This window comes from Acaromyces ingoldii, assembly GCF_003144295.1.
Source record: "Acaromyces ingoldii strain MCA 4198 unplaced genomic scaffold FA10scaffold_1, whole genome shotgun sequence".
Lineage (NCBI taxonomy): Eukaryota > Fungi > Basidiomycota > Exobasidiomycetes > Exobasidiales > Cryptobasidiaceae > Acaromyces > Acaromyces ingoldii.
In genome coordinates, this window is record NW_020290247.1 from 3482190 (window position 1) to 3500906 (window position 18717).

Sequence of the window (18717 nt, forward strand, 5' to 3'; positions counted from 1 at the left end):
TGTGTGAAAGTGCGCTCGTATCGGACAGGTCTGTGTCTTCCCAACGAGAATCACCGTGCGCGCAGTTGCCAGGCTGACTCGGGTACCGACTGCTTACTCCGATGTAGCAGCTCAGATTTTGGGCTGAGAAATACAGCTAGACGAGGCAAAGCAAGCCAAGCAGAGCACGGGCCGCTTCAGTTTTTTTTGGCGTGTGTGTGTGTGTGTTTTTTTTTCTCTCTTTCTGGACGGGACGGAGATACTTGGGCGCGTTGGCCCGCGGAAACGCAAACGTTGGATTTCCTGATCTCGGCAGATGCAGGCATAGAGGGGGCAAGCCGAGAAGGTAAAGCTTCGAGATGCTTGCTCTACGTACTCTTGGCAGATAGATGCAGGGCAGGTTTCTTTGAAGCTGGCTGAGGCGAGGATGGGTGCTGCGTGCGGAAGGAATGCAATCACATACTAAACGTAGTCGCTGTACTTACTAGCTGTACTTCCTTCACACTAGTGTATTTGGGGGCCAAGCGGCGGCTTGGGCGGCGGCGCTGCGAAAGCACGCAGAGGGGTGAGGAAAAAGAAAAAAAAATAAGTCGAAAAAAAAAAAAAAAGAGTGGCAGTAGAGGCAAGGCAGGGCAGACTCAGCCCGCGCAGGCTAGGCACAAGACACGACACGCTACGGCGTCAATCACACTGGACCCGGCTCTCCACCACCATCGTCCCCGCCTGGTGCTCGCCACCAACCACTGCCACCTTCAGCAACATTGACCGCGGTAGCTTGGCTGGGCTTGTCTAGGCTCTCTGTCAGTCTCGACGAGCCTGTGCAGCGAGAAGACGGGCAAAAGGACGACGATAGGGACGCGCACGCCCTGCCCCGCGCATCAAGCCTGTTCACATTGCCCTTGAAGTGAGACTTGTCCGACGAGAGAAGGTCGGAGAAGCAAGCGATGCCGCTGGAGCAGATCCGGCCGCCGTTTTCGCCCTTTATCAGCAGTGGCAGCGGCAGCAACAACAGGGAACAAGCAAAGGCGAGCTCGTCGAGAAAGACGCTGGCCGACTTGGATTGCGGCGGGCTCAGTCAGCTCGACCCTCTCTCGTCGACCACATCATCCCTGGACGACGAGGAAAACGACGAGAAGAGCGATGCAGCCTCACCCTTATTCTATACCACTGCGGCACTGCCGAGGAGGCGAGCCAGTAGTGCCATGCAGCACCACGACGGGGGAATGAACCTGCTCAAGCTCGGGGGTGTGGGTGGTGTGACCAGGTCGGGCAGTCGAGGGCGAAATTCGTCGTACAACCTCTTCACGGCCTCTCCAGACGCCGACAAGGGCGATGAGGCTAGGGACAGACTCGAGAGTGATGACGATGACGATGATGATTACGACGGAGACGCTGGGCCCAGCTTCAGGTCTCGCAGGGTCAGATCGCTCGACCCAGCCGTAACTGTAGGGATGCACCACAGCACCAAGCACGCCTCTCGAGCGCCGCCAGCCGATACAAATATTCACTTTCGGTCATCGAGCTCCGACGTGCCATCTTCCTCGTCTCGCACATCAACTTCGTCGTACTCGGCGGCAGCATTTAGCCTGAGGTCTGTTTCCAACCGAAACTCGGTCAGCTCGGCCAGCTCCGAGTCGTCCTCAATACGCTCTCACGGCTTTGCTGCCGGTCCATCGTCGATGTCCTCTGATGGTGACGAGTCATCCAATGCCACTGCGATACTGGTCGGTGGTGAAGGTCACGACACGGACCCAAGCAGCGGCAGCGGCAGTAGCAACAGCAGCAATAACAACAATGACAACAACAGCAGGAGCTCCAGCAGAGACGCTTCCGTTGGTGGATCCGCTGCAACGATGGTCGACGACTCGGATGCACCGGGCTTTGAAAATGGAGAAAACGAGGGCCACAGTCGAATGACGTCGTCCTCCACGGCCACGTCAGTGTCAACGTCGAACGTCGGTCCGGGCATCAACCGAATCAGATCAATTGGGAGAGGTGGGACACCGAGGCAGGACGCAAGACCTCTGTCAGACGAGGTGCCGGGGCCGAGCGAGCGCCAAAACGGGCGAAGGAGCAGCGGGGCCGTAGAAGGAGAGGAGAAGAGCGACGAGGACCAGGGCAGCGATGGGTCACTGGTGGAAGGGACAAAGGAAGAAGAGGGAAACGAGACGCTGCGGCTTCTTCCGAGCCTCTCTACGTCGTCATCCTCTTCACAAACCCAGCAGCTTTCGCCGTCGAGGTCGACCCCTTCGGAGCACTTGCCGACCTCGCCCGAGACTCTCGTTACACCGGTTGCGAGATTGGAGGCGCGGCCACCACCACCACCACCAACAACAACAACAACAACGAGAACTACCCCGATAGATGCGACAGCGACGAACGATGCAGCGTCCCCTTCCTTGCCATCTCCCTCCGTAGCGAGCAAGCCTGACATGCCGTTCCAGCCGGCCATGCCTCGTAAGCACTCGGGCGTCTACGCATTGCGAACTCGGTCCCAACAAGGCGGCGCGTACGGCAGCTTCTACGGAGGCGGCGGTGGCAGGGCGGCGGCACGAGAGATGGCCCGCACCAATAACTTCAGCTACGACAATGCCCCTTTCAGCGTCCTCGAAGCTCGCAAAAACGGGCCGTCATCGTCGAGCAGGCCAGCCATGTCTGGTTATTCACAGCCCGGCTCGCCCGTGACCCAGCCCGGTTTCTCGCGCGCGTCACCCAGCTTCGGCCCCTACTCGTCAATGACTGACGCCAGGCTCCAAGGTCCATCTCGCGCGATGCTCATGTCGCCCATCGCACAAGCTTCGCCCGATGCGCCTCAAAACGCCTTTTGGCGGCAGCCAGCGGCTGTTGCGAGCCTTGCTTCTTTCTCCGACATTGCTGATCTGGTCGGCGAGAGCGCCATCTCTTCGGGTACCCCTCCGTCCTCGACAGCACCGCCTTCGGAGAACGAGAGTGCGCCCAGCCGCCAACGCGGTTCTCATCGTCCGGGTCTCGTGACCCTGGACCTCGCCGAATCGCCTTCGTCGTCGTCACTGTCTTCGCTCCTCGAGACGCCGCCTGGACCAAGCTCGCTGCACGTCAGCTCGCCCACGTCGGCCGACAGCGGCGCACGCAGCGGCGTGGGCTTGGGCATTGTCAATGCATCGCCTGCACGACGACCAGAAAGGCCAGGTCTCACGAGATCGACGACTGCCCTGGGCACCCAGGTCCTTCGGACACCCACGACAGAGGAATGGACCCGCTTTCTCGCAAGGCAGGGACTCGATCCGGCCATTGTTGCGAGGAACCGAACGAGTACAAGTCGAAGCAGTCGTCCATCGCTTCCACTCGCGCCCAGCACCGATCTCGAGGCGGCTGATCGTACCCTGGAGGGAGGAGACCATGCCAATGCTCAGATGCTCGAGCAGCTAAAGCAGCTCGGCATGAGCCGGGCTACGTCGAGCCGGACTGGGTCCCTCCTTGGCGATGGCGCCGATCTCGGCAGCGTCAAGGAGGACGACGAAGACGACGACGATCTCGAGATGGATCAAGACAAGGATGGGGAGGAGTGGGAGGAAGGCAGTGACGGCGGCATGAGCTCGTACAGCAACAGCTCTTCTTATGAGAGGATGCGTGCACTGCATGAGGCCATCTCTCGCCCTCCCTCTCGGCTCAGCACTCCTCCGCCGATGAATCGCATGGAGCTCGCGGCCGACGAGCAAGAGCATGAAGATGATTTCATCCAGGTCAGTGCCATAGCGCCTCCCAGCGAGCGTCGGTCGATTAGCGATTACGTCGTCGTCTCCGATATCGGCCGCGGCGCCTATGGCTTAGTCAAGAAGGCCAGGCTCAAGGGTCCCAACGGTGAGGTTGTGGGAGATGAATTCTGCATCAAGTACATCATCAAGAGCCGCATCCTGGCCGACTGCTGGAGGCGACACAAGATACTCGGACCGATCCCCGTCGAGATCCACGTCCTGGATCAGCTTCGACGGCTGCCCTACACACCACCAGCCGTCTCACCGCCGTGGAGCGCTGAAAGGATGTTCGGCGTCGTGCCGCACAAAGGCGAAGATGCCACTTTGCACCACCCGTCGCTGTGCCGGATGCTCGACTTCTTTGAGGACCACGAGTTCTACTACCTTGTGATGCCTTGCTTTGGCTCAGGCCAGGACCTATTCGACTACGTCGAGTCGCAGCCGCACGGCCTCTCCTCGTCGCAGGTCCGCAGCATCTTTGGGCAGGTCGCAGACGGACTCCGCTTCCTGCACGCCAACAACATCGTTCATCGCGACGTCAAGGACGAAAACGTCATTCTCGACGGCAAGGGCCACGCGCAGCTCATCGACTTTGGATCGGCGGCCCATGTCCGCCCAGGAAGGCTCTTTGACACGTTCAGCGGCACGCTCGACTACGCCGCCGCCGAGATCTTGCGCGGTGAAAAGTACGGAGGCAAGGAACAGGACGTTTGGGCATTGGGAGTGGTGGGATACGTGCTCTTATGCGGAGATTGCCCCTTCTGGAATGGCGAAGAAGCTATCGAAGGCCTCAGCGAGGGAAGCCGTGCGAAGCTTTCGCTCATGCATCGTTGTGAGGACGTCGAGGCACCGGACGAGGCTGAAGAGCGAAGAGAGGAGAGAGATGGCCAGAAAGACGGAGGCGGAAGGCTCGTTGATGCGGCCGACCTCATTGCACGGTGCTTGGAGCTGGAGCCGACGGATCGTCCCACAATGGAGCAGGTTTGCAACCATCGCTTCCTCGTGGGCAGCGTCGGCTGGTCTGGTAGGCTGGGATGGCGCGAGGTAGATCCGTAGATGCTATAGCATATTGTATTTTTTTTTCCCTTTCCTTTCTCAACCGGCTCCTTAACAATGTCACGAAGTTAACGGTCTGCGTGCCCTGCTCCTCTTCCTACCATCGACAAGATCCGTCCATCTAGAAGCTTCTGACATTCTCCACCCGCTCGAAGGCGCCCTCTCGACCTTCGCAATAAGCTGAACAGGACGGTGTTTGTGCCGTCGGTACTTTTCCATTTTGTTGTGCGGGCAGCTCTTGGGTGATCCTTTAAATATGTTGCTCGTATGGCGTTACACGATAATTTCTCCTGAGAGTTCTCCAAGAAAGCAAGCTCTAACAATACTGAAGAAGAGACTAGCACTGCATCTGATTGAAGCAGACGATGGGTATATGTGGCTTGAAAGTGAGGACCTAATAATGGACAATGGAGATACCGAGAGAGGAGAGTACGAGGCAGAGGATGAGAAGTCCAGTTGGACTGGGAGAGAGGGAAGACCCACTGCTGTGCTGGACGGATCGACTGGTGTCCACTTTATCGTGGGCTGGGTGGCAGACGCCCCAAGGGCCAACCACTGCCGAACGACAGTGTGTTTCGGCAACGTACTTGTAGCAGTCGAGCACTATTGGGATAAATAAATGCATATCAGCTCTTGCTCCCTCGCTTTGTCCCTTTTGAATCCGCGCAGGAGCGTAGGAGGCACTCACTATCGGCGTAATTTGTTGTCTCACAGATGGGCTCCAGGTCGGACGAGTTGCTGCTGGTTTGCGCCTCGGTGCTATTGTCGCCTACTACCAGTTGCATCTCCTGTAAGATACCACCCACAGCAGCGCAGCAGTACGATGTGATGTCGGGGTAGCTTCGGCGTTGCACGAGCTTGAGCATGGGAAAGCTGGGGGAAAGGGGGGAGACAAGACGGAAGGGGATACTCACTAGCTCGCGCATTGGCCCTCTGCGGCATCCAAAGGGAAATTGGACTCGGTACTGTCACAAGTCCCGTTGAAGTCGCCTTGCGAATCTGAAACATTGACGTAGCGCTTCTGCGCTTGCAATGACCAGTGTTGCAGAGCGTTGCCGCGAGCTACAGCCGAGGGATCCGGGGCAGGCAAATCTCGTGCGAGGACGTGATTCCAAGAAGGAGTCGGTGTCATTGCCGGAGGCAGGAGAACTAAGTCGGCGTAGCAAGACTTTCTGTTATCTGGCCCACATTGATGTGATGCCGTGACGGGGAGATTCTTTTCCTATGCTCGCTTTCGACCTTTTTCACGGGTTCCACTATGCCACGCAGAAGAGGGCTGGTTATGACGGTGGTTCGAAGAGTTGAGAGAGGTGGGTCATGGTCCACCCAAGAGGACTCGTAAGGGACTTAAGAATGGCCAAGAGTGAGCACCAAGAACGGAGTGCAGACTGCTTTCCCACATATAAAGCAGGTTTAGCCCGCGTGCTCTTTGAGGCTGACCTCACAAACAGATGAATTGCATCTCTGTCTGCCTGTTGGAGGCTGGGCTGTTACAGAGGCGGGAGCGTTGCGCACTTTGTACAGTAGAAACGTGCATATTATTAAACGTTCGCCGAGTTAGATTCTCTTTTGGCCTTGGCAAGGACTTGGCATCATGACCCGGTCCGACTCCCTTTCTTTCGTTCTCAGAAAGTGAAGTTCGCGTGCTTGTATGATTACTAAGCTGCCAACTCACAGTGAGAAGGGCTGTGAGTAGCTGTATACTTCTTGTCTTCATACTTGTACGTACCCAGGATCCGTCCTCAATGCTCAGAGCGCAAAATCACTGACATCCACCTTCTTCGACCCTCTTCCCCCTCCTAGACCTTGAGATGGCATCGTCGCTCACGCATGGCGGTGTCGGGTGCCAAGGGCCATCATTGCACAGCGACCCGTTTTCGTCTTCATTGGACCTCGGTGCTCGGATGGGGGCTCTGCCTTCATCCATCTTCCAATATTTCCACTTGCCCCCTGCTGCTTCGGCAGCAGGGGGCTTTTTTGCGTTAGGACGATCTGGCCCTGTCTTGCGCTGTGAATGGATGCTGTTGTGCTGCCCTAGTCTTGTATGTATTGCTGTGGCCCTCCTGCCCTGCTTGCGGTGCGACTCGATGGATGGACAGTCGAGACGCCTTGCGTAGCATCCTGATCCTGAACCCTCAGCCATCGACAGCAGTACGGATGCTCAGCCAGGGATGCCACTTGGCGCTGCCGCTTGGCAGAATGTGCGTTGCAGTTGTCTATACTTCTCAATGTGACTTAGATACTACCACTACCACTACCACCAATCGCTACTGCTATCACAACACATCAGCGCTCCCACTCGACAGGGCCAGCCAGCGAGACGCTGCGCTTTGATCTGTCACGTTCTGTCATTGCCAGGCTGCGGCCCTTACCTTAAGAGGGGGAAGGGGAACATGCCACGTGTTCTAGCCTCGGCTCTGGACTAAGGCACTTGAGAAGAGGGCAGGAAAAATTTTCATTGCTGGCAAAATTTTGGAGCCTTTTTGAAGGGCTGACGTTGCCACCAATCTTTCTTCCTTCTACCACCGGTTCATTACCTTACCTCTCACACCACCACTCTCACTTCACAATGGGAAAAGAAAAGGCTCACGTATGTGTCTTGCTCTCATCTCCTCTCACGCCAGCTCTTTACTGACTCCCTTCAACAGATTAACATCGTCGTTATCGGCCACGTCGACTCCGGCAAGTCGACCACGACCGGCCACCTTATCTACAAGTGCGGTGGTATCGACAAGCGAACTATCGAGAAGGTAAGCGAGCCACGTCTCCGCACTTTATAGCGCAGGAAACTGACACGAAGATCGCTGCAGTTCGAGAAGGAGGCTGCCGAGCTCGGCAAGGGCTCGTTCAAGTACGCCTGGGTTCTTGACAAGCTCAAGGCTGAGCGTGAGCGTGGTATCACCATCGACATTGCCCTCTGGAAGTTCGAGACCCCCAAGTACAATGTCACCGTCATTGACGCCCCTGGCCACCGTGACTTCATCAAGAGTGAGTTGTTAAATGTAGTACTGTCGCCATCAACAAATTACTCACCTCGTACAATTTTGTTCCTCAGACATGATCACGGGTACCTCGCAGGCTGACTGTGCCATCCTCATCATTGCCGGTGGTACCGGTGAGTTCGAGGCTGGTATCTCCAAGGACGGCCAGACCCGCGAGCACGCCCTGCTCTCGTACACCCTCGGTGTCCGTCAGCTCATCGTTGCCGTCAACAAGATGGACACGACCAAGTACTCGGAGGACCGATTCAACGAAATCATCAAGGAGACCTCTGCCTTCATCAAGAAGGTCGGTTACAACCCCAAGACTGTTGCCTTCGTCCCCATCTCGGGTTGGCACGGTGACAACATGATTGAGCCCACCACCCAGATGCCCTGGTACAAGGGTTGGTCGAAGGAGGGCAAGGACGGCGCCAAGTCGGGCAAGACCCTCCTCGAGGCCATCGACGCCATCGACCCCCCCAGCCGCCCCACGGACAAGCCCCTCCGTCTCCCCCTCCAGGACGTGTACAAGATCGGTGGTATCGGCACAGTGCCCGTCGGCCGTGTCGAGACCGGTGTCATCAAGCCCGGCATGGTCGTTACCTTTGCCCCCGCCAACGTCACCACTGAGGTCAAGTCGGTCGAGATGCACCACGAGTCGCTCCCCGAGGGTCTCCCCGGTGACAACGTCGGCTTCAACGTCAAGAACGTCTCGGTCAAGGACATTCGCCGTGGCAACGTTGCCGGTGACTCGAAGAACCACCCCCCTCAGGAGGCTGCTTCGTTCAACGCCCAGGTCATTGTCATGAACCACCCCGGCCAAATCGGCAACGGTTACGCCCCGGTTCTTGACTGCCACACCGCCCACATTGCCTGCAAGTTCTCGGAGCTCCTCGAGAAGATCGACAGGCGAACTGGTAAGGCCACCGAGACGAACCCCAAGTTCATCAAGTCTGGTGACGCCGCCATCGTCAAGATGATTCCCTCGAAGCCCATGTGCGTCGAGGCCTTCTCTGAGTTCCCTCCTCTCGGTCGTTTCGCCGTCCGTGACATGAGGCAGACCGTTGCTGTCGGTGTCATCAAGTCGGTCGAGTTCTCGTCGGGCAAGGGTGGCAAGGTCACCAAGGCTGCCGAGAAGGCCGCCAAGAAGAAGTAAGCCACTCGATGGCTCTAGAAGCGATGTGATTCTCTTCTCTCTTTCCCCACGTTCTGTGGTGGGAAGGTCACTAGATCCTTCGCCCAAACCATCAATCTTCCTTTGTCGCCCGCGATGGGCTGCCGCGGAGTTTGCAGCTCAACAAAAACTTCTTGTTCTCCCCCTACATCAATCACAATGTCGTTCCCCATCTTCTGCTGTTTTGATTTGACTGAAGAATAGTGTTGTCGCCGAATGCTTTGTTACTGAGTCATCAACTGTTCTTTCACGGCTCGCGATGCTGAAATTCGACCCCCACGTCTCGGAGATGATCCTCGTCCACCGTAACAGACTGGTGTTGGAACAGCTGAATAAAAAAATTCGGCCCAATTTTACGCTACCCACTCCGGAGATTCGGTTCAGATCCATTCCGATTGGACTCCGAGGCGGATGGTGCCTCGCAATACAGGAGCACTTTGCCGAATCCGAGCGAGCAGGAAATCAGTCTTGGACACTGAAAGCTCAGCACACTTACCCCAGAGCCATGAGTCTCCTTGCCCAACCTTGCCACTGCCCGGCAGCACCATTTCGGCTAAATTGCAAGGGGGAAAGTAAACATAATCGAATCGAACTGACTCGTGACCCATGATTTTTCGAGTGGTCATCAATTCTTTGTGATCTTGAGTTTCCGTGGTTCCCCACTTCTTTCATAATTTGCACGCTCACGCCGTCGATGGGGGACGAAGAACGGCGCGATTCGATGGAAGCGACACCGTCACCCACGGAGGTGACACATGAGGGACCGAATGATGTTGAGAACAACGAAGTGTCGCCGAGCGAAAAGGAAAGAAAAATAGAAGAGGTCATACGGTCCAATGACGAAGACGAGGGCTATCCAGAGGGTGGTCTCCGGGCTTGGTCCGTAGTTGCGGGCACCTGGGCAATGATGGTGAGACAGTGTTCTGCGCCCGCTCCGATCACCAAGAGCTAATCGTATTCGATCCGCAGGCTTTTAGCTTCGGCTACCTGAACTCATTCGGCGTCTTGCAAGAGTTCTACAGCAGAGACTACCTCAAGGAGTATTCACAGTCGGACATTGCTTGGATCGGCGCCGTCCAGGTTGGTTATCTGCACTGATTGCACACTGAAGCGAAGCTGACACTTCCCGCCCCCTTTGCAGTACTTTTTCATCTTCTTCATGGGTCTCTTTGCAGGTCGTGCGTTCGACCTCGGCCTCATGCGGGTTTTCCTGGCCTTTGCCATCCTGCTCTTTTCTTTCTCGCAGATGATGCTCTCGCTCTCGACAAAGTACTACCAGATCTTTCTCTCAGAGGGGATAGCCCTGGGAATCGCCTTTGGTCTTCTTTTCAACCTGAGCGTATCGGCGCCCACGCACTGGTTCAAGCGTCGGCGAGCGACCGCAATGGGTGTCCAAGCAAGCGGCTCATCCATGGGCGGGGTCCTCTTTCCCATCGTCGTTCGGAGACTTATTGACGAAATTGGGTTTCCGTGGACGATGCGCTTCATCGGTTTCCTGGGCCTCTTCTGCCTCGGCCTCTCCTGGTTCCTCATGAAGACACGCCTGCCTCCGCTCGTCTCCTACCGCAACGGAGGGTGGCGGCAGGTCCAATGGGTAGACCTTTCGGCCTTCAAGATGGGCAGCTACACAGCCTTTGTCTTTGGCTCGACACTCATCCTTTTTGGTCTCTACACTCCGTTCACCTACCTCGACATCTTCACACGCACCTACAACATCCCTGCTGACGGCTACTGGCTCTCGATTCTCAACGCCGCCAGCATCTTTGGCCGGATCATTCCAGGTCTCATTGCCGATAAAGTCGGTCGCATCAACACCATTGTCCCGCACACGATCGTTGCCACCATCTTCCTCTTTGTTTTCCCGCTATTCACCAATGTGAGTCACCGTCGATTCCGCTTCTTGCCTCTTTTTGTTCCGTCAAAGGCTGATCGCGGGGCCATCTACAAGCTCTCCATGATTGCATTCACGCTCATCTTCGGATACTGCTCGGGCTGCTACGTCAGCCTCATCCCTGCCTGCGTTGCCCAACTCGGCCCCATCCACAACGTCGGAACTCGTTTGGGCGTAAGTGTGCCTTGCCCCTCCCCTCCTCTGCTCGAACGCTCAAAATTGACACGACTCTCTACCTCTCCGCAGATGCTCTTTGCCGTCTCCTCCATCGGTGGGCTCCTGGGCACGCCCATCTCTGGCTTCATTCTCGGTGACTCACAGCCGTACAACTGGTGGGGTGCCTTGGGCTATTCTGGCGCAGTCGTCTGCGTCGGCGTGGCTTGTCTTGCCCTCTCCAGGATGCTGGCCGTCAACTGGAAATGGCGAGCGAAAATCTAGTCTACATCATTAATGGCAGCATCCTAATTCGCAAGCAATGGACTCTTTTTTGACATTTCTCCTTTGGTTTTGTGCGAGTGATTATGCTAACAGGCGTTTTACGAGTGTAGTGACTCTGATGTGGGCTCGAGGAAAAGATTAGTGTAGAGTCGGAAAGGGAGGGTATCTAGAGGGAGGAGAAAGATCGGCAAGCTGATTCACTTTGCCAGATCCTTTTGGAGCATCTCTACGACGAGTGGATCAACGTTTGCCATGACTGCGTTGAACCTCTGGGGGTCTTTGGCTTGTGCGCGATTGAGCGTTGCCGAGAGAAGCTCTTGCAGCCTCGTTCGGAAGCTCGGGTCTACGTCGGACAGGTTGTTCAGCCTAGCTTTGCCGGGGCTGTTGTCTTCGAGCCAATCGCCGTCGTCATCGAGGCCCAGCGAGAGGGCGGGCGATGGAGAGCGGCCTCTTGCCTGGTAGAAGTCCCCGCTGGCGCTCCGGTGCGAGAGCGGCGAAGGAGGCGGCGCATTGGGTGCACCTCCGATAGACGACGAAGAGGAGGCGAGATCGGACGAGGCCAGCTCGGACAGCGCCTCGGTCCACACGGAGATCATCTCGGGCAACGCATCGTACACCTCTGGCTCCCTCGATGGATCCGCGGCACCCAACACGGCTGCAAGACCCATGCATGTGATGCGTCGACGTCGGCTGGAGCTCATGTTCTCGAAGCGCTGACACCACAGGAGCAGCATGGGCTTGATGATCTTGCTTGCCACCTCGGATGGCGACGAAGAGATGCCATCGAGACGCGCAGATGCAGAGTGGAGGAGTTGCATGAACATGTCACCACTTGAGACGAAGGCCAGCCTGGCAAGGAGCGAGACAAAATAGGCAGACACTACGGCTGCCTCCTGTTCGACCAGAACACAAAGGTATCAGCGCAGGGTGGATGAGAAAAGAAAAGAGCAGACGCACCTTGACGCAGAGAAGCGATCCGACCAGTGCAGCCAGGAGACCCGTCTGGTCCACCAATTGAGGCCACACGTCCTGACCAGCACCAGAAGCGGCGAGTGACTGAATGACAATGTCCAGCGTAGACAGAGGGTGAAGGATGAGCGGACTCATCGGGTCCGCAATGATCGAGGTAAAGGCAGAGAAGATGTTGGCGCCATGATGCTGTTTTGTGAATAATATGTGAGCGCAATGGAGGGGCTGATCTTGCAAACACACACTCACCGCTAGCAGCTCGTTGGGAGCCATCAGAGCCGACTCTTGCACAACACGACATGCTTCGGGGCAGAATTCCGGCTGGTTCATGTACTCTGGCAAGAGAGGCAGCAGCCTGAAGAGGGGCTCTGTCATCGTCGGGCTAGAGCGAAGGGCCTTGATCCACAGCTCAAAGGCATCCTTTCCCAGCAGCGTCGAAGTAGCAGGCTGAAGACTGTCCCGCACAATCACCTCGACAATGCCATGCAGCTGGTCGCCGGACCCTTGTCGACCTTGCGGGATCAACTCGACGGAGCGCACGAGCTTACCGACAAACACAATCACGCTCGGTTTCGCCTTGCAGTCCGGATCCTCGCTGCTCCAGAGTGGCGGAACGAGCGACGCAAGCTGGTCCACGTAAGGCGCCACGCGCGGCCCCAATCGCTCGAGAAGAATGGCTAGCGCATTGGTGCACGTCTTGATGCTGTCCATCTCGTGCAAATCCGATGCGGCGGCTAGCTTGGCCAGTCGCGTCAAGGCAACATCGACGTAAGGCTGGAACGCCTCTGGGTCGAATTCGAGGGCATCGGCGAGGGCCGAGATGGATCTCGCCGCGGCCAATCGCACCGCTGCGTCCGTTTTGTCTGGCACGTCTTCCAGAAGCGAAACGAGGAGCCCATACACCGAAGGTCGTTGCGGGGGATGAATGTGATCGGACCACTCCCAGAGGAGCCATGCGATTCTCCTCCGCATAATGACCCAGCTTCGGCCTGCATCGACATCCAATGACGCTTCTGGGACCAGTCTTTGGCCGGCGACGATGGAGAGAGATGCCTCCTCGGGCAATTCGTCCCTACATCGACCCAGAGCCGCATACAGAGCATCCCTCCTCAACAAGCTGTCCAGGTCGCCAGCCGGTGGCTCGCTCGAGCAAGCCTCGAACTTGGCCCAGATGTATTCGCCCACGGCTTTTGCCGGCTTCGTCGATGACGCCAAGACCATCAGCGTCCGTTCGGCAGCCGGACGCACGTCGATGTCGTAGGTCTCGGCCTCCTCGTTGACGGCCCAGTCTTCGGCGTCCGCCTCCCACGCCTCCAGGTCTTCTCTTGACAGGAGCATTAAGCGGCCCATCAGAATGTCCGCGGCGTCCTGGGCAAATGACCCTTGAGCGAATGGACCTGGCAGCGAGTCTTTCTTCCATTCTTCTAAGCTTTTGCGCAACAGGGTCAGCGCCTGGACGACGAAACGTCTTGGGTGTGTCTTTACAAGCTCCTCTTCTTGTCCCACAGCGGCGTTGTACTCTCTTGCCTGCACCCAGTACCACCAGATCACATCTCCCCACCCTTGCCAACTGGCTGCCTTTGACCGCTCTCTCTCCAGCAGCGCAATGTAGAACTTGCCAAAGCCGAGCAGATGCTTCTGCAGGTTCGCCAGAATCGGCCCGGCAAAGTTCTGCATGTCGATGCTGCCCTCTTTGCCGCTGACGAGCTGAATAAATGCTAGCCTCGCGTCCCGCAGATTCTGCAGCATCCCGGGCGTCGTCCGGAAAAAGTCTTGGGCGAGGTTGGGCGCCAGGCCGCCGGCAGCGGCCGAGTTCTTGGTGATGGCGCCCATGTCGGCCACGGCGAGATGTGTGACGGCTTTCAGAAGGAGTTGGCAGGTGCGGATCCTCTCTGCGAGAAAGGGCGACGAGGCCCATCCCTGAAGGTCCGATGTGGAAGCAAATGTCTCGGCAAAGTACTGGTGCAGCATGGGCGCCAGCGTCGGGAGCAGCATTCGAGAGAGCTCCGTCATCCTAATCTTTCCAGCGAGAATCCGAACGGTGCCGAGCTCCTTGAGAGTCCGAGCACAGACGTCGGACGCGCGGAGGAGAATGAGCCGGTTGCGATCGAGGTGGTGCGACTCTGTGGCGCCATTTGACAGGGATTCCGACGCAGACAAGGACGCATGGGCCTCCACCATGGCTCTCTGCAGGTCCTCGAACAGCGTCGGCCATGCATTGGGAAAGTCAAGCCGGGCGATCCTGGCCACAGCCACGCTGGCCTGGAGCGCCACGACGCGGTCCGGTTCGTCGAGGCAGCGAAAGAGGCTCCTCCGAAGCTCGTCCTTTTTCTCCTTGGGAATCGTAATCGTCACGCGGTTGACGACGCGGCTGCGCCAGTACTTGTCGACGCCATTCTTGAAGCGAATGATGGCCAGTGCGCGCATGGCGCTGCACCGACCCTCGACGTCGTGCGCAGACACGTCGGAGCCCAGGCCCATGGCCGCTTTCTCCTTGGACAGCGTCGCGACGTCAATCTCAAAACGTCGCTCAAACGCCACGTCGAGGAGCAGCGACCAGAAGCTCGGATAGGGCTCCAGGTCGGCCAGGTAGTCGGTGGCCCGCGAGAGCGTGGGGCCATCGGGCGACGTCGCCTGGAACAAGACGGGGAGAAGCGAGGCAAACGTCGGTTCCGGCAACGAGGTACTCCTGCCCAAGCCAGAGGGCCGGGGCACGTACGATGGATCGTGTGCCATGCCGAGAGACCCCATTCGCCGCTGGCCACCTTGTCTGCGCTTCTTCTCGAGCGTGTAGGTAGGTCAGCGAACGTTGACTACAACAAGTCGCGAGGGCGTGCGCGCGCGCGGTCAAAGCACACTTGTTCCTTTTTGTTACTTATTCTTGCCCGCCGCTCCACGTGAGAGTGCATTTGGCGTTCCGAATAGCCGGGTCTTCCGTTGACGTTGATGGGTGGAGATGCATACACTGGACCACTGGACTCTTCCACTTCACACCACAGGGATTACATGCACTGAGAAAGGATGCACTGAGAAAGGGATTGTTACATTGCAGTAGCAGCCAAGGCCACTAGATCAGACATCGTTTCATTCTCAGCGGCCCTAGCCCACCCGAGTCCAGTCAAAGACGGTGCCCCTTCCAGCGCCGCTCGGGTACTTCTTCTTGAGTCCCTCGTCGAAGGCTCTCGGAGCAGGGAACGAGCTCGCGGTGGGGAATGACAAGTGACCAGAAGTTGGCGGTGGCGAGGGAACTAGGAGAGAGAGGAGAAAATGTCAGCATGTGGTAGTGGGCTTGACGAAGATTACACACTCTTTCCTGATGGGGCGGTAGAACTAGCAGTGCCATTTCCAGTCCCGTTGCCGACGGTACCAAACCCATTGGCTCGGGCCACTGGCTGTAGGCTGGCGCGAGAGGACGGGGCGGGTGGAGCGGCAGAGGGAGGTGGGGGCGCAGCAGCCGTCGGCGGTGGCGCTCGGCCCGGAGGCGGTGGGGGAGGTGCGGCAGGAGTACGAGATGGAGGCGTTGCAGGTGCACGAGATGGCGCTGGCGGAGGTGGCGCAGCCGGAGCACGGGATGGAGCCGTCGGTGGAGGAGCCGCTGGGCCACGCTGAGGAGCCGGTGGAGGCGGCGCAGCTGGCATCCGCGAGGGAGCCGGAGGGGCACGGGGGGGAGCAGGCGGGGGCGCACTGGACGCTGCTGACGCTCTGGGGGGCGGAGGGGGCACGCTTCTCGTTGGGCCCGCAGTTGATGGCGACGAGGGAGAGCCTCTGCCGGGTGGTGGTGGAGGCACGGTCCGACCAACAGTCGAGGAGGAGGACATTGGCCTCGACGGTGGGGGCGGAGGCGCAGCACCACCAGGTCTCTTTGGCGGTGCAGGTGCCTGTGGAACGGTTCTGGCCGGGGGAGCCGGGCTCGATGATGCTGGAGGAGGAGGGGGAGGAGGGGCCGGAGGAGCTGCCGGTGCTCGGCCGGGCAGGCTCGGAGGTGGTCTCGGCGGAGGAGGTGCGCTGGTCGGGGCAGGTGGTCCTCGCCCAGGAGGCCTTGGTGGCGGCGGCGCTGTTCGTGGAGGCGTGGCCACGCTGGAAGCAGGCGCGGGTGGTGGTGGCGGCGGCGGGGGCGCCCCTCCAGGCCGTTTAGGTGCTGCAGGTGCCGGAGGAGCAGGTGGTGGTGGTGCAGCCGATCCAGGCGGCCGAGGGGGTCGGGCTGCGGGGACCGTAGGAGGCGGTGCGCCTGGCCCGCCACTTGGCTTGAGTTTGGGCATACCTCCTGCGAACAGCCCAGCGAGCGCAGGAGGGCCACCTGATGATGGAGCTGCAGCAGCCCCTCCTCCCCCGGGAACGGGAGGCGCCTTTGCCAGGCCAGAGCCTCCACTGCCTCCACCACCACCACCACTCCCGCCGACCGCTCCTGCTACTGCCGGCTTCGATCTGTCATTGGTTTGCGTCTCTGTGGTACCAAAATGGAGGAGGGCTCAGCTTTAAGCTCAGTACATGCATCGTCGAGATCTGCCGACTCACTCTTCAGACCCTTGCCCTTCCTTATTTGCTCTTGTAGGGCCGAATCCATCCTGCAAGCGGTGGTATGTCCAAGACTCGAACGAGCCTCTGTCTCTCTCCTCTTAAGTCAGAAAGGCGCGCTGAAGAGGGGTTGGAAGTTATGCACGACTGGATGAATGGACTGGGAAAGGGCAACAAAGAGGTACGCGGGTGGCAGTGATTGACGGCTGAGCCTCCACGTGGATTGGATTTGCGAAGGGCGCAACCCAGGCTCAACCAAGTGGCTTGTGCGTTTTGAGCGACTCTCTCACTTCCTTGACCAGAGTGGCAGCCGGCGACGGCGACAGCGATAGCGATGGCAATGGCAATGGAGACGGCAGCAGCAGGACACGGGACAAACGGGTCCGAGGCGCTGCATGCACTTGCGCTGACGCGAGCCCTCGACGCGACTTTGCGGAGCCTCATCGCCCAAGTGGGCGAAGCACTTGCGGCCCAACGCCGAGCCCTGGTGCTGCACAACGCCAAGCGCGGCGCCGAAGCAGGGCCATCTGTCGCGAGACCAGCGCTGCTCTACACCAAGCAGCTCAAGGAGCAGGCTGAGCGCTACAACGGTCTCGTCAGAGAGCTCAAGTACTGGATCGTGAGTGATGTCATTCAGCACGTACCACACACGACGAAGCTGACCTTCCGAGACAGACGATTGCTCGGGATGCGCTTGAAGCGGAGCTGGAAAGAGCAAAGCTGCGCGAGGCCGAAGAGGCGATGAGACTGGAAGAAGAAGCGAAAGTCAGACGGGCACAAGAGCAAAAAGAACAGGAAGAAAAGGAGGCGCAAGCCTTGAAGGAGCAGACGAGCACATCAGATTCGAAGCAGGAGCCGATGCAGGTCGACACAGACGAGAAAGAAAAGCTCGCAGAGTCGGGTGCCGGGGCAGGAGAAGGGGGCGAGGGCAAGAAGGAGGAGCAAGCCACGACGGAAGCAAAGGCCCCAGAGACCATCCGGCTGGATGGAGACGATGACGAGGATGACGATGTTCCGCTCGCTGGCTTGACCACGGCCACTGCCTCGGATGCTCCCGCACAGAAGAAGCAGGAGACATCCGGCCAAGATTCAATCGACTTGACCGACGACAGTCCGCCGGTGAAGCAAAATCAACTCTCTTCCAGCGCTGCCGCGCCTCCTGCTGCAGCTGCGTCTTCATCGACACTCGCGAGCGACCCCGCAGCCTTGCTCGCATCGCTCACTGGCATCCCTCCTTCTTCGTCGAAGCCAACGACGGCAGCGGCCTCGTCTTCTTCCACGCCGACTGCTGCTGCTGCTGCTGCCGCCGCCGCAGCGCCAATGCCGTCGATGGCCGACAACAACTTCCCGTGGGACTCGCTCGATTTCAGCAGTCTCGGCCTCGACCTCTCTGGCGCCTCGTCGGGGCTGGGCGCCGAGAATAGCAATATCAGCAGCAACAGCAACAACAACAACAACAATAGCAGCACCTCGTCGAGCAACCCAACGCAGAATGCACTCATGGGCGCCTTTGACGGCAGCTTCGGCGACGCGTCGCACAACCATGCCGGCGCCGACGGCAACGGCAACGGGACGGGCGCATTTTCGGATCTCAGCATGCTCGACTTCTCGAGCTTTCCGGGTCTAGATGGCAGCAGTGGCAACAATGACGGTAGCGGTGGCGCCGGCGACGGAGCCGGCGGCATGGGCGGAGACATGATGGGCCAGATTGACTTTTCAAAGATCCTAGAGACGCTCCAGCAGCAGAGCCAGAACCAAGATTAGCGGCGCGGCCGTGCTGCTTCAGCTCCAACGCCATGATGTATTTCTATCTTATTCAACCGTCGCCCACCAAAAAGTATTGAGTGAAGGAGAGACATTGTCATTGAGAGCCATGGTCATGAGGGTGGAAAGGGGCAAGAGAAGGGGGAGAGAGAGATGGGATAGCTGGTGTGACTGTGAGATGACTTGACGGACCGTCCGTGCTGGAGAGAGGGAGGA

The 18717-nt window shown here is 58.4% G+C and overlaps 7 protein-coding genes across 7 annotated transcripts; 4 read left to right on the forward strand and 3 right to left on the reverse strand.

Annotated features, from left to right (window-relative positions):
* The first annotated feature begins 628 nt into the window (after positions 1 to 628).
* Positions 629 to 4861, forward strand: FA10DRAFT_264590 (hypothetical protein). The gene has a single exon (XM_025520707.1). It carries the CDS (start codon positions 924 to 926, stop codon positions 4767 to 4769), a length of 3846 nt encoding a protein of 1281 aa, XP_025381193.1. The 5' UTR covers positions 629 to 923; the 3' UTR covers positions 4770 to 4861.
* Positions 4862 to 4960: 99 nt separating this feature from the next.
* On the reverse strand, positions 4961 to 6235 carry FA10DRAFT_264591 (hypothetical protein). The gene is made up of 3 exons (XM_025520708.1): positions 5684 to 6235; positions 5458 to 5609; positions 4961 to 5372 (listed from the first exon to the last, which is right to left on the reverse strand). Exons 1-3 carry the CDS (start codon positions 5899 to 5901, stop codon positions 5164 to 5166), a joined length of 579 nt encoding a protein of 192 aa, XP_025381194.1. The 5' UTR covers positions 5902 to 6235; the 3' UTR covers positions 4961 to 5163.
* A 1043-nt stretch (positions 6236 to 7278) lies between these two features.
* FA10DRAFT_264593 (putative translation elongation factor eEF-1 alpha chain) lies at positions 7279 to 9019 on the forward strand. Its single transcript, XM_025520709.1, has 4 exons — positions 7279 to 7359; positions 7418 to 7519; positions 7580 to 7757; positions 7825 to 9019. The coding sequence occupies exons 1-4, from the start codon at positions 7339 to 7341 to the stop codon at positions 8904 to 8906; spliced, it is 1383 nt and encodes a 460-aa protein (XP_025381195.1). The 5' UTR covers positions 7279 to 7338; the 3' UTR covers positions 8907 to 9019.
* A 531-nt stretch (positions 9020 to 9550) lies between these two features.
* On the forward strand, positions 9551 to 11302 carry FA10DRAFT_237743 (MFS general substrate transporter). Its single transcript, XM_025519120.1, has 5 exons — positions 9551 to 9834; positions 9894 to 10004; positions 10066 to 10800; positions 10873 to 10989; positions 11062 to 11302. Exons 1-5 carry the CDS (start codon positions 9619 to 9621, stop codon positions 11251 to 11253), a joined length of 1371 nt encoding a protein of 456 aa, XP_025381196.1. The 5' UTR covers positions 9551 to 9618; the 3' UTR covers positions 11254 to 11302.
* FA10DRAFT_248498 (ARM repeat-containing protein) lies at positions 11253 to 15056 on the reverse strand. The gene is made up of 3 exons (XM_025519492.1): positions 12472 to 15056; positions 12211 to 12411; positions 11253 to 12146 (listed from the first exon to the last, which is right to left on the reverse strand). The coding sequence occupies exons 1-3, from the start codon at positions 14971 to 14973 to the stop codon at positions 11451 to 11453; spliced, it is 3399 nt and encodes a 1132-aa protein (XP_025381197.1). The 5' UTR covers positions 14974 to 15056; the 3' UTR covers positions 11253 to 11450.
* A 298-nt stretch (positions 15057 to 15354) lies between these two features.
* On the reverse strand, positions 15355 to 16975 carry FA10DRAFT_264596 (hypothetical protein). Its single transcript, XM_025520710.1, has 2 exons — positions 16738 to 16975; positions 15355 to 16666 (listed from the first exon to the last, which is right to left on the reverse strand). The coding sequence occupies exons 1-2, from the start codon at positions 16784 to 16786 to the stop codon at positions 15522 to 15524; spliced, it is 1194 nt and encodes a 397-aa protein (XP_025381198.1). The 5' UTR covers positions 16787 to 16975; the 3' UTR covers positions 15355 to 15521.
* Positions 16887 to 18683, forward strand: FA10DRAFT_38509 (hypothetical protein). The gene is made up of 2 exons (XM_025525457.1): positions 16887 to 17356; positions 17413 to 18683. The coding sequence occupies exons 1-2, from the start codon at positions 17072 to 17074 to the stop codon at positions 18499 to 18501; spliced, it is 1374 nt and encodes a 457-aa protein (XP_025381199.1). The 5' UTR covers positions 16887 to 17071; the 3' UTR covers positions 18502 to 18683.
* Positions 18684 to 18717: the final 34 nt, after the last annotated feature.

Excerpts from the sequence above, each read along its gene's own strand:
- FA10DRAFT_38509 (XM_025525457.1), top strand. The coding sequence starts at position 17,072 with ATGGCAATGGCAATGGAGACGGCAGCAGCAGGACACGGGACAAACGGG. Across the intron at positions 17,357-17,412 it reads GAGAGCTCAAGTACTGGATC|ACGATTGCTCGGGATGCGCT; the intron begins GTGAGTGATGTC and ends CTTCCGAGACAG.
- FA10DRAFT_264593 (XM_025520709.1), top strand. The coding sequence starts at position 7,339 with ATGGGAAAAGAAAAGGCTCAC. Across the intron at positions 7,520-7,579 it reads ACAAGCGAACTATCGAGAAG|TTCGAGAAGGAGGCTGCCGA; the intron begins GTAAGCGAGCCA and ends AGATCGCTGCAG. Across the intron at positions 7,758-7,824 it reads CCACCGTGACTTCATCAAGA|ACATGATCACGGGTACCTCG; the intron begins GTGAGTTGTTAA and ends TTTGTTCCTCAG.
- FA10DRAFT_264591 (XM_025520708.1), bottom strand. The coding sequence starts at position 5,901 with ATGACACCGACTCCTTCTTGGAATCACGTCCTCGCACGAGATTTGCCT. Across the intron at positions 5,610-5,683 it reads GAGGGCCAATGCGCGAGCTA|CTACCCCGACATCACATCGT; the intron begins GTGAGTATCCCC and ends GCAACGCCGAAG. Across the intron at positions 5,373-5,457 it reads GACAACAAATTACGCCGATA|TGCTCGACTGCTACAAGTAC; the intron begins GTGAGTGCCTCC and ends TTATCCCAATAG.
- FA10DRAFT_237743 (XM_025519120.1), top strand. The coding sequence starts at position 9,619 with ATGGGGGACGAAGAACGGCGCGATTCGATGGAAGCGACACCGTCACCC. Across the intron at positions 10,005-10,065 it reads CTTGGATCGGCGCCGTCCAG|TACTTTTTCATCTTCTTCAT; the intron begins GTTGGTTATCTG and ends CCCCCTTTGCAG. Across the intron at positions 10,801-10,872 it reads TTTTCCCGCTATTCACCAAT|CTCTCCATGATTGCATTCAC; the intron begins GTGAGTCACCGT and ends GCCATCTACAAG.
- FA10DRAFT_264596 (XM_025520710.1), bottom strand. The coding sequence starts at position 16,786 with ATGGATTCGGCCCTACAAGAGCAAATAAGGAAGGGCAAGGGTCTGAAG. Across the intron at positions 16,667-16,737 it reads GAAGGGCAAGGGTCTGAAGA|AGACGCAAACCAATGACAGA; the intron begins GTGAGTCGGCAG and ends TTGGTACCACAG.
- FA10DRAFT_264590 (XM_025520707.1), top strand. The coding sequence starts at position 924 with ATGCCGCTGGAGCAGATCCGGCCGCCGTTTTCGCCCTTTATCAGCAGT.
- FA10DRAFT_248498 (XM_025519492.1), bottom strand. The coding sequence starts at position 14,973 with ATGGGGTCTCTCGGCATGGCACACGATCCATCGTACGTGCCCCGGCCC. Across the intron at positions 12,412-12,471 it reads CTCCCAACGAGCTGCTAGCG|CATCATGGCGCCAACATCTT; the intron begins GTGAGTGTGTGT and ends TTCACAAAACAG. Across the intron at positions 12,147-12,210 it reads GATCGCTTCTCTGCGTCAAG|GAGGCAGCCGTAGTGTCTGC; the intron begins GTGCGTCTGCTC and ends CTGGTCGAACAG.